The sequence below is a fragment of the Argopecten irradians genome, chromosome 11 (assembly GCF_041381155.1).
Source record: "Argopecten irradians isolate NY chromosome 11, Ai_NY, whole genome shotgun sequence".
Taxonomy (NCBI): domain Eukaryota; kingdom Metazoa; phylum Mollusca; class Bivalvia; order Pectinida; family Pectinidae; genus Argopecten; species Argopecten irradians.
In genome coordinates, this window is record NC_091144.1 from 25,714,304 (window position 1) to 25,727,239 (window position 12,936).

General features: G+C 33.0%; 1 protein-coding gene across 1 annotated transcript; it reads right to left on the bottom strand.

Annotated features, from left to right (window-relative positions):
- Positions 1 to 1,466: 1,466 nt before the first annotated feature.
- On the bottom strand, positions 1,467 to 12,512 carry LOC138335120 (uncharacterized). The gene is made up of 3 exons (XM_069284048.1): positions 11,380 to 12,512; positions 3,897 to 4,096; positions 1,467 to 2,975 (listed from the first exon to the last, which is right to left on the bottom strand). Exons 1-3 carry the CDS (start codon positions 11,738 to 11,740, stop codon positions 2,508 to 2,510), a joined length of 1,029 nt encoding a protein of 342 aa, XP_069140149.1. The 5' UTR covers positions 11,741 to 12,512; the 3' UTR covers positions 1,467 to 2,507.
- Positions 12,513 to 12,936: the final 424 nt, after the last annotated feature.

The following is a 12,936-nucleotide window of genomic DNA, read 5'->3' on the forward strand; positions in this document are numbered from 1 at the left end:
AATTTTCCCCTGAATACGAATACATCTATGTCATCTATTGAGTTTATTTATATTATAACAGCATATCTTAATCAATTTTAGCCTATAGCGATTTCTAAAATTGTATTTTAATGGCTTATATCTTACAGAGGAGAATTGTCACATTGATTGAAAGGATTAGCGGCAACAAGTAGGAGCGATCATCAGATATCTTTGAAGAAAATGTATTGTCTTCAGTGAATACATTTTTCTAAAATTGCTGTGAAATGAAGAGTCTACCCGTCGTTATTACATTCATGTTCTATTTCCACCCTCTCCAGAGAATAAAAATAAACTTCAAATTCCGGATGATGAATTTTTAAATATTACCGATTTTATTTTCTAATCATATTGAAAGAAAGACATAGACAAAGCGAAGCTTGAATCATTGAGTGAAAGCCAATTGTAGAAAGTATGATATAAATTGTGTGTGATAATTTTTAGTACTGAATTCAGGACATTTTGTACATAATCACCTTTCATGAATTATTTTGACCTCCAAATCATAAATAAGCTCCTAGACAAAAAACAAAACAGGTCATTTCAAACTGGTATTTTTAACCAATAACAAAAAAAATCCCCAAAATATTTGGCCTACCCAGCATATTCCAATCTATTTTGAATATTTTATTTCTCCAAAGGTCAAAGGTTTGATTTCGCTGTATAAGCAGAAGCACACAATGAAATATTTACTTTATAGTCATTTCCAATACTCCAGGGGTTACTATATCTGACGTTATATTAACCCCTGGACTATCTCATAGCAAAACTGGAGGCAACGGAATGGAACAGGTATTTCGTCCTTTGATGTACATCGAAAGAGTCGTATAACAGTACACTGTGGTTGAATGTGTGACATTGAAGTTGGGCGTCGCTCTTCAAAGGGAATTTTTGCGGGCCTATGATTGGTTCAGATTTTTTCTCCGGAAACTGCTTTCAGTTTTACTATGATATTGTCCTGGGGTTGATATTACGTCAGTGATATTAACCCCTAGAGTATTGAGGATGTTTTATAGTATAAACTATTCGCAGGTATTTTTCCCGGTTTGGAACTTTCAAGCTATTTTGTTTGTAGATCTAAATGTTAGTGAATAGTCATTATCATAATCAAAATAAGAAAACTTCAGATTCAGAAATAAAATAAAGAGAAGTATGCACTAGAGTAGATGGTATTTTTCATACAAAGGTAATGAAATGTGTACAAGAAATAAAGTCAAAATAGAAAACCAGTTGATTAAATCTTCGAGTACTTTTGTTGTCTGTAATGGTATCAGAACCCCTGTTTTTGTCCAACTCAATGTAAATAATATTGGAAGATTATTAAACTTTGTGTAACAGTATCCACATGATTTTTCATTTAATTAGGTCCATGTCATTGTTGAAGATATCTTTCATGTAAAGGTTTTGAAATGTGTACAAGAATTAAAGTTAAATAGAAAACCAGTCGATTAATTAATTGAGTTCTTTTATTTTCTGTAGTGTTATCAATATGTTACGGAATATAACAATAGTCACCACATATACATAATAAACATCAAGAAACACTGAATACACATCATTTTACAATGAAAAACGTTTCAGACCACCAGTGTAAATGGCTTCCGTTCCGTTACACATCCACCTTAGCCAGACCAAGTCGTGACCCTTAAGTAACTACCATTTAAGTTTGATCACCTGTTTACAAATACGTCTACTGCGTCATTTGTGTACCGTTCAGCGATTGGTTCAGCACCTGTTAACCATTCAATGATTGGTGCAGTGCCATATAGTTGTGTGGTCAATTAACTGACCAACAAAGGCTATCACATGCGTACATATCGGTTGACGTTAGCACTCTTCATTTTCCGATAAAAAGTCTTTTTCAGAAAAAATGGCCAGACTCCGAAAAATTCTCCAGAGACACTTGTAGACGGGGTTACAGTATATATTGATGAGGGGACCGGCGATAGCTCTTATCTATAGTACACCATGTTTGAGAAACTTCGTGAATTCATGAATATTGGGATATAAACATTCTGCATACCAATCTTCGTTTCTAATGTTTTGACTTCCTTCATTACTTAATGGCCTTTTTACAGATCGTATATTTAATGACGATCTGTATTATGTATAGGAATAAGTTTTTACTCTATATTCAAAGGAAGCTTACAATATATTTTACTGCAAAATTAATACTAGATTTTTGTTGCAAAACCATCAACTAGGTAACATTCTATCAAGAAATTTCAGTAAAGTAATAAAACTTCCATGTTTTGTAAAAACCAAATTGTCAATCAAAGATAATTAGTCCATGTAACGTATATTTGGTACAAACGTTAAGTCATCATTGTAAGGAAACATTACTATGTGAAAGTAAAGCATATGATGTAAAACATAAAAAAATGATTTAGCTTTCCGTGTCACACATTACCTGTTGTGATGATAGAATATTTAAATAAATACAAATTGACAACGGTTATAATTTAAACAAAGGTGCCATATCAATGACGTCATTGGAACGGTTGTGAACAAATTGTTGATGGGACATCTTTCGATGACTCGTCGTCTAAAACGTCATTACTTTCGGGTACACGAGTTTCGGTGACATCAACATCTACACAAGGTTCCGAAGTGTCATGATCCATATGAACATTGGAGTCTTTTGAGTTTTCACACTCTGTTAAAAGGTCATGTCTGGGACAGGAATCATCAGAATGGTTGCTTGGAATGGGGGAGTCATTTGACTGTTTCACGATATCTCCTTCCATGTTTATTTGCTGGGTAAAAACTGTTTGTTTTAAAGAGATTTGGACGACGGGTACGGACAGGGATTCCGATTTTCCCGTCTTAGTGTTGACAGACGCACGTGCCATGTCGTGCGTCTTGTCCACGTGCACTTTATGTTCAGCTGCTTCAGCGTTTGAAATATTTTCCTGTTTCTTCCATTTTGTTCGTCTGTTTTGAAACCAGATCTTCACCTAGAAATAAAAGATGCACAGACATGTAAACGAAGAATAGATTGGCCCCGTACATCATGCGTTGTTAATCACCGACCCGCGATACATCACGGAGCAAAAGACTCAAAGGTACATCACAAGTCTAATCATCATCGAGTGGAAAACACATCAGAATTTCAAAGTGACATCTCTAACGAAAACAAAGCACAAATAGCTATTCAAAATAGATACAACACGAATCTTTGCTACAATGGTAAATCCACTAGTACATAGAAGGTAACGTCTGGCATCCTATATCTCAAGACGAACTCATTTATTCTTATTGTTTCTATATTTCTACTTAGTTTTTGCTCTTTATTGAAAATCCAAAAATAAAACGAAATTTAGTATTTTCTGTTGACAATGAGGACCACGTGTCATTATTTCTCTCAATGTAAGAAACCAAATTCTTATCTCTGTCCCAGACAATAAATACCGCTGACTCTCTAAGTAAATTGAAACAAAAAGTTCCAAATTCCTATGTCAATAGGTTTTGCAATTGTCCTTTGTCAGAATAGATATCGTACGATGTCATTTAGGTATAAAGATGTATGGTTTTTGTATTTAACTATCGCCGCCATGTCGTTTGACATTGATTCGCGAAAATCACCTCAATCTATTTGAATATATCTTTTTAGATTGTGACCACCATTTGCATGACGCACGAGTATCGCTAATCAAAAATAGATCTTAATTCGTCTCCACATTATATTCGTTTACTCTTGTTGAATTTTATTTTATTTTCGTTGCTTTCATTGATATTTGCCGATTGAATTTTGACTTCCTTTACATGTTTGTATTGTTTATTTTTTTTTCTATTTTTATTTATTTATTTATTTATTTATTTCAAAAAATCCATTAGTAAAAATTAATTAAACTTAAATTAACAAGGAATTTTCTTACCTGTGTTTCCGTAACATTTAACAGGGCCGCCATTTCTGCTCGTTCCGCCGACGAGAGGTATTTCTTTTGTTCGAATTGCTTTTCTAACTCAAAGATTTGTCTGCCCGTGAAAGTTGTTCTAGCTTTCTTCTTCTTAGCTTGGTTGTCAGGGTTGGAGTCCTCGTCCTCGCTCTTCCTCTTCTGTTTCGTGTCGCCATCACCTTGATAAAAGAAAATTGGTGATATTTGATTGACGAATAAATACTTCTCAGTCCGTATAAGAGTAGATTTGCATAAAAAGAACTCGAGATTTTAAACATCGTTAGAATTGAACTGCACTATACAACTGTATGAAATTAAGCCAAACTTGATTATTTACCACACGTGGTATAACTCTGTACGTATTCTGATTTGCTGACACGGTGAACTTTGACCGAATAACTTATTTTTCAGTGCAACATCGTCATTTGTCAACGTCATTAATAATCGAGTGACGTCACACTACAATGGATGTTGTGATCGCCGCCTGACATCAAAACTGCCGTTGGAAAGTTTACAGTATGCGTCGAGGTCGTCGCATGTCTCAAAAACGTGACGTTTTATGTGAAGTTGAATAATTTGTGTAACTCGTTTGGACGTTAATACTGGTGAGTTTGGTAGAGTAGATTAGTCTGAAACGAACTTGAACTTGATTACAATGGCTTGAAGATTATTTGGGGGGGAAGGTTGTTCCCAATTCGAAGGCTTTTATATGAATGGATTCAAAATATGACTTTTGAATATTAATTAGCGCCTTTTTTGCCTATGTAAATATCACTACATCTTATTTGCATATTTGCACACGTTACCTTATCCTCGTCGTATTTATATCGGCTAAAAATATCGGATATAATTGTGGTAGAAACAGGTCACACAACTCGTTGTTATTGCATATGGAATTTATTCCACACTCGTAAGTTATTTTTTTAAAGTTACAAAAGACACTCGCTAAAGCTGGTGTCTTTTGTAACTTTAAAAAAAATAACTAACTCGTGTGGAATAAATTCCATATTCAACAACCACTCGTTGTGTAACCTCTATTTAAAGTACACTCTGACTTTTGTGTTATATTTCCATAAATAGAAAATATTCATTCTAATTTTTAAATACTACAAATTGTCTCCATCATACAGATATAATAAAACGACGTGGTATTGAGACGAGTTTTCTCCTTTTTTAAATAATATTTATATGTTAATTTTGTCATAGCATACGTCTTGACAGCATTAAATGTTTGTTGTATTAATCTACACTTCCAGATTAAATATTTAATCTCTTCCTCTTTATTTACTTTGCAGACAACCTTACCCATACAGTTTTAAAAGATGTATTAATAAAATAATTCTTATCGTCATAACGATCGATGGGTTCGTATACCTTTGGATATCATAGGTTTCTTTTCAATAAAAAATAGTCTTACCATCAATGATGTGTCATTTGTTCTCGGTAGTTGTTAAATTTCGCTAGGAGAAAATTTCGTGATAATTTTTTCTTCATACTAATTAACGCAGAGACTATATCCATGCATTGTCAAACTATAAAACATCGGGAATACAACTTATCGTTCTTGTCATTATTATCATGTTAGCGGTGATTTTCAATATCGCGGGATTAATTGGACCGTAAATACAACGAAATTGGTTCCCCGCGATTAAAAAACAACGTTACAGTATTTTTTTCTTTTGTAAATTCATTTAGCGCGTTAAATGAATAAAAATAGCTATATTGTGAATATTTTATATACCTACGCAGAAATTTACAAATTTTTGAAGGCATGTTCGCTAGTTTTATAACCTATCGACATGTCCGAATCTGACTGGTCATCATTTGTTTATTTACCTGGTCTACCATACAGACCTCAACAGCCGTCTAATTATGATAGATATGTCAAGTCGTTCTAGCAGACAGTATCTAGTACGTCGATAGGTAACTAATGCCTTATCGCTGGTGTGTAGATTGACAGATATCGGCGTGATTAGTATGACCAAGGTAAATGGTGAGAACAGACTTATGGATATAAAACCGCCCCCACCCATAGCCTCTTTCGTCCTACATACACCTTAATTGTGTGGGAAAAGCCACATCCTCCAATATAATTCTCTTTACTGCTCTTTTCCCTTACATCTTATTACTTATATCAGTAGTCATCTATTTACATTGTACATGCACAAGACATATTGATATGATGTTCGATATGTGATATAACTTATATAACTTACTGCAAACCAACTTTAATTCGCGGCTAACAAATTTTCGCTATTTCCATTTTAAAGCATTTTTGTGGAGATAAAACTTTCGCGGATTTGACATTGAATGGAAATAAGGTTGACATTCAATGTGCAAAAACTGTGGAAGATATTAATTAGCGGAGATCAAATTTCACGAATTTACCTTGATATCGAAGCTCTCGAAAATGAATCGCACACGATAGACAGTTGGTTTACAGGATCCATTTTGAAAAAAAATCGCATTGTTATCTGGTGAAATGTATCTTCAATTAGTTATTTGACTTACCGACGTTACATAAAAAAATCGCATTGTCAATAGGTGAAATTTATCTTTATTAAATAAAAAATTTAAAATTTTACTAAGCGACATTACATAAAAAAATACATTGTCATCTGGTGAAATTCATCTTTAATTATTTATTTTACTTACCGACGTAACACCACTTCTCTATTAACGTTTTTGCTATTATTGTAATATATGAATTCAAAATTTTTCAATAAGTTGAGAATCATTTGACAATTTTGTAAATGAAATGAAATATTATAATGATACTAAATGCGTGTAGATGTAATTACAATATATCTTATATTATTATCTATACATATATACATCATACATTATACATTTTGGCAACATTGAAATCGGAAAACATGTAAGAGCACATAAAAAATGACCGGGTTAAGTTTCAGTATCCAGGTGGGTTTAATTAGGATAATAAGAAAAGTCACATCAAAATCATCACTTTATCGAAGTTCAGGCAAATTTGTTCCTGCTACTTTGGCTGGGAATAGCCATACGATACATAATGATGATAAGCGCAGAACATTGATATTCACGTTATACATGTAAGGTGACAACCTAAATGTACTCTGATATACGAAATTAATTATATATTTACGTAATCGTCATAGCAACTACGAGGTGTGCGTTACACATGTGTCGAGTTCTTCCTCACACATTGTATCGCATTCTACATTAATACATCTATCTCGTGCTGGGCTTATTACCAGTAATTGTAGCGATATTTGATACGATGTTATAGTTCACTTGTCTGGGAAGCTGTGCCGTAATTGTTAACAGACTATTACACAGCGTTATGCATACGCAGTCTCTGGCCAACGCGACCCTACGCCAGTCATAACGATTTACTATTCTAAATACTCTCGTATACAAATGCCACTATGTTACATAAATGATAATCCTAATGCGACAATTACGCCAATATCACTTCTATTAATTAGTACATTAACGCTTACACTTTCCTATTGTCTGCATAACTGTCTTATTTCTTTAGGATGTCATAAATATGTAATCTATGTTTACGTAAAGATACTGGTGTTTGAGAAACGCTACTGAAAGAATATTATTAAACGTAATGGTAGTTAATGCAAATTACATTTATGTAACAGACTCTGTTTAAATGTGTAAATATTACTGCTGCTAACAATCGCCTTTCAATGATGATTCAATGATTTATAAATATATACATACTAAAAGCACCGTAAATCAGTCATTTGAAATGAAGCTACGACTAAAACCCGATCGTTAACTAATTTACTTTAAACCACACTAAAATAATTTTAAATAGTACATTAAATGCATATTTTAGACCAAACCATTTGTAAATTACAAGATTTTAAAAATGTTAGAAGATGTTGCAGAATTCAAAAGATAAAACAATGTAAACTTGGCCAGACTCCATCCTGCTGTTAATTAGAACACTCATACCTTTTCTATACATATATGTACTACTGAAAGGTTGATGTCGGAGATATATGGCCCAAATTAAAAAAATAAGCCTTAAATATCACACACAGAAAAACTATATACAAACTATTGTATGACAATTTAAACGACGATGCTACAATTAAATGAATAGTATGACTACACATTTATTCAACATAATGAATTTCATCTATATTAATAACTGCGAAAGTCGTCACATCTTGATCGTGATAAAAAACAATCATTTCATTAATTGGAGATATCCAGCCTCTATTACAGTGACAACAGATTCCATCCGTGTATGACAATATCCATTTCTCCATCAGCCGAGCCAACATAGAAGTAATCACTCAAAACAAGAGTGTTGATGACTATGGTTGGTACCCCTCCCCCTCCCCCCACCACAATCCCTCAGATTGATTGGCTGTGATTGGTGCCGTGAATTCCCAATCTTTGCCAGCCTCCGCGGAAGATAATTCAATATCCTTTCTGTTAATTAATAGTTAGCAATAATGTTTTAAGTCGTGTTACATCAGTAATAATTATAACATTATTTCCGGCACTGATCACACGTCCACACATTCCTCATTAAATTAATGAACATTTAAATTGTGATATGATGTTCGTTTTTCATTCTAGAGTAGTTTAAATGAATTGTTTTGAGCGGAAAAAACCATTCTAATAAATTAATTTTTATTTTCAGCTTTTAACCTTAAAGATAATATTGGCTTTTAAATAATTTCTTTTAAATTTCTACCGAACCTTAAAAGAAATCTTTGAAACCATTATCGTCGTGTTGTAATAAATTTGTAAAAAGGCTATTAACAAATAACGGGCTTTGTGTTTAATCAATTTTATCATTTTAAAAAATCTTATTAAAACGTTGTAGACGTTGTAGACAGCAACTCTCTTGATTCTTGAATATTTTGCAAATAAGATTTCAATTAAAATATATTATAGCAGATAATCATCGTTTAGAGTTACTATATTATTTGTGTGTCAATCATACATTGCTGTAGGGTACTTCATCATGCATAATTTTGTGTTAATGGGTTAATTTTTTTCTATATGTGTATTGTATAGTTGTTTATTACTATATATGTTTGGGTTAATCTCAATCCATATAATGCATGGTATTGCCCTGAACATTATATATCTTATCAAAATACGTTTTGCTGAATTGCTGAATATTGTTTCAAACTGTCTCATCATATCATTGTATCATAATCGTGTACTACATAACACAACATTGTATCACTAAATAAACGTCTTATCAAGAGGAATGGAAACAGAATGGAAATGAAAGCTTCAAAATGTTAGAATAAACAACTGTGTTTAAACAAATTATGTGTTGCTCTACAAAGTTTCACTAATTGTTGATGAGACGCATCAACAAACTACTTTAAATGCTTGGTTGATCACGCGGAACGTCTTATTAACAGCTTATCACAAAACATACAAATTATATACTAGCAATTCTTTCCCTGATCAACATATTAAATGTATTCCGAGATAAACTAGCAGTTCGTCTTTACATCTATGATACTTGATACATACAAATGACAAGCTGAAATCAAAACAAGGAGACTGAGGGTTCTCGCATAAGTATGACCGTTAACCGACAATGATGCCATTTACAATATCAAAGTGGAAATATACATGATTTCTTTTACATAAATCTCATTTGACTTTATGTAAGGATAGGTGTTGTAAATGTCTTAACTATTTTGATATGTTTTTATATCGCAATTTTGAATTGATTTGTTTATTGTTTAATGTTTAACAAAAAAATATGTGCTTTATTTTAATTTTATTTTTCATACGAAAATACACGCGAGTTATTTTCATGTTGAACTTCTGTTGGGAAGTGCTTAATATTGACAAATACATAGTATTTGTTTTAGATTTCCTGTCAAAGATTGCTTTTCATTTTTAAGACACGTATTCAAAGCATTTGACAAGTATGGTTTTATTCAAATTAAATAGTTATAAAACGTCCAAATTCAGATTTAAAATGATCATACTATATTTCAGATAAATATAGATTTTTACAAAATTTTCAAATCTTATTCGCTATATGTTCCATATAATAGTAATACCGTATGCATTTCTTACCTATTAAGCATTGTTCTAATATTTTGTGGTTTGTGACGTCAAAGACAAAAAACGGAAAGACGTTCTTCAAAGTAAATATTAGGAAATTTCAAAAGTCTATGTCATTTGACATAAATGTTATCAGAAATAGTTACTAAAATAGTTTAGCTACTGCATCAATTAAACATCACCATGTTGACATTGAGACGTAAAAACTATTTAACTAAACTCATCGCTAGATTTTCATAATTTACTTCAAAGGAAAAATGCTTAAAATAAAATGTTTTAACCTGTCATGAGCTTTTCCAGAATAGATTATAATGTCAATTTGTAGTTGTTAGGATCCATCCTGCTGTTTATATAAGCCTATGTGTTGCACAATTTGTTGAAAGAATTTTTTTATATATTTTTTTCTCTGTATACATGATTTTTCAGATGTGCTTATCGGTATTTACCAATTTTAACTCCCATTTTTCCATACAAACTGCCATCCTCGTACAGGTTTTTGCTAAATTGCAAATTAACAATTTAGACACGTGCTTATGTGAACAAATCATTTGACAATAATATCGAAATGGAATTAATTTAATATAATTCTATATAATAAAAATAACATATTCGCAGCTTACATAATGAAATACATTTGTGAAATATCCTATTTAGCAGCACGATGACCGAATCAGTTATACTCAAAGTATGAGATAAAGGTTTAAATACATGTTATACGATTCCTTTATTTTTACTTCTGCTGATACTGCTTTATAGATTTACGATTCTCAAATTACACTTTTTGATACAAACTCATGCTAAAGTGCACGTAAATAGTTACAGATAAAAAAATGGATGTAACCATTCAAAAAAAGTAATGCTTCCAATCTTCCTTCCAAACACTTTCCCACACACATGAAAATAATGTTATCAGATAAGAAAACATGAATGATAACATATTTCTTAATATAAAACATACAAATTAGATAAATTAATTTCCGTTCATTAACAAATTCAGATTTCTTCTCATATTTTAAGCAACGCCTTCATATCAGTTCATGATTTAATTAAAGAATTTTAATTATTACGGAAAAACCAACTCCTCTCTATATGGCGGACATGTAAAAGTTATATTAAAATTCTTCTTTGATTGTAAGGGTTGACTTTGTGAAGAAAATAAATCCATTTAAAGAAAACAAAAATTATTTCTTTCTATCATATGATTGCAAAAACATCACCTTAATTTTGAAATATTGCTTCAAAATGGCATCAGACACAAAACATTAAACAGGTCATCATTTACAAATCTCTTAAAAATGCCAAATAATGTTCACTTAATTGGGGAAAACAACAAAAATACAAACCAAATATAACAAGCATTGATTACAAAATAAGCAAAACAAAGGAATATATTTAAAATAATGCTTACTTTCAAGACTTGAACCATGATGTCTATTTTCCAAATTTTCCGGTCCGGATATGTATCCGTCCAAGTCCGAATTTCGATGTTTAGTGTAGCCTTCCTTTCCATCGCTGGAATCGTACCCATAACCACGGTGTCTGCGCTCATCCCCACGCACGTGCATTGTCCTTTTCTCTTCGATTTTCACATTGTCCTTATCAAAGCAGGTACCAAGAATGTTTGAAATGAAATGAGGTGTCGGTTGTTTTGGTGTTTTCTCGTAAATGTGGGGATGCCATGTCCTTGGGGCGGTGAAGAAAGCACTGTCTCTTGGATAACAGGATGAAGTTAGCGAGTTGTGATGTCTGGAATTCATACTACAATCCATTCCTTGTAGACAATGCGTATAAAGTTTTAATTGAGCAACTTCTGAAGTTAAGAGAATGTCCCAAGTGAAATAACAATACAAACCATTTGAAATGATATTGTCAATTTCTTAAAATAAATCTAAGTGACAATGATCCGTTTGTGATGTTGAGTAGCAAGTTCACCACTGGATATTCATAGAAATGTCAATGTCCATCAAATTTATGTAAAATGTCCTTTGGCAAATAAGCAAAAATCACCAAGTGAATCCAAACAAGAAGTTCCGACTTTCACATACTAGTACACCAATACGAGTAAGGGGTTTCCAAACGGCCGGAAGCACTTGCGTCAAACTGTCTGTAATAGGTTTAGTAGCTATTACATATTCTAAAACGGTAAACAGAGCTCCGACTCTCGCTGGTCCATGGTGACAATATTACCTGTTTCTAACACTTTGACACAGCATCATCAGCCGTTAAAGTGATACAGACTGTCTCTTGACAAGTCAATAGCAATTCTATCTACCAGTGCGTCTGTAGTCCGTGCCTTGTCTAATGCCTTACCACTTAATGAATAAATTCTCTTCAATTAAGACAGGGTGATTTGTACAGCGACAAGAACAACCAAACACCGCAAGAATCGTTATCGTAATGAAACGTCTTAGGAGGGAGGGTGAGGGCTGAGGAGGGGGTGATAGGAATCTATTATGCTGTTAATGAGCCCTAAAGTTAGTAGCGATACACGGGAGGGCTGGATCAATCTTGCCGTGTGGAGAGAATCGGCATACCAGTCGTACAGCCTATAGGCGAGGGGCTCTCGCCTCAAGATTAGTAGCGTTACTCGGCCAATCGGCCTAGGAACTGTGCTGTCAATCTAGGAATTAATGATCATAAACCTATAGCGATAAACAAATACCTCTAACCCCTGGTGTCAGTTTCGGATTATAATATTCTTAATGACTCCAATATTGCGGGTCATTATCAGAGGAACAGAACACCTAATTGTTTCAATCAATATTAGTACATCGTCCCGTCTGTGGCAAGAGGTGCTATCAAAACTTACACACAGCGGGCAAGCACAAACTGGCCGCTATCATCCCAAATCGCGCGTGTCAAACATGTGCTATCTGCAGTTCCTACATATCTACAAACTTTTGGCATGGTCGGGTGATCATTCTTAATTTACTGGAAATAAGTAGGCTCTGTTAATGAATGAAGT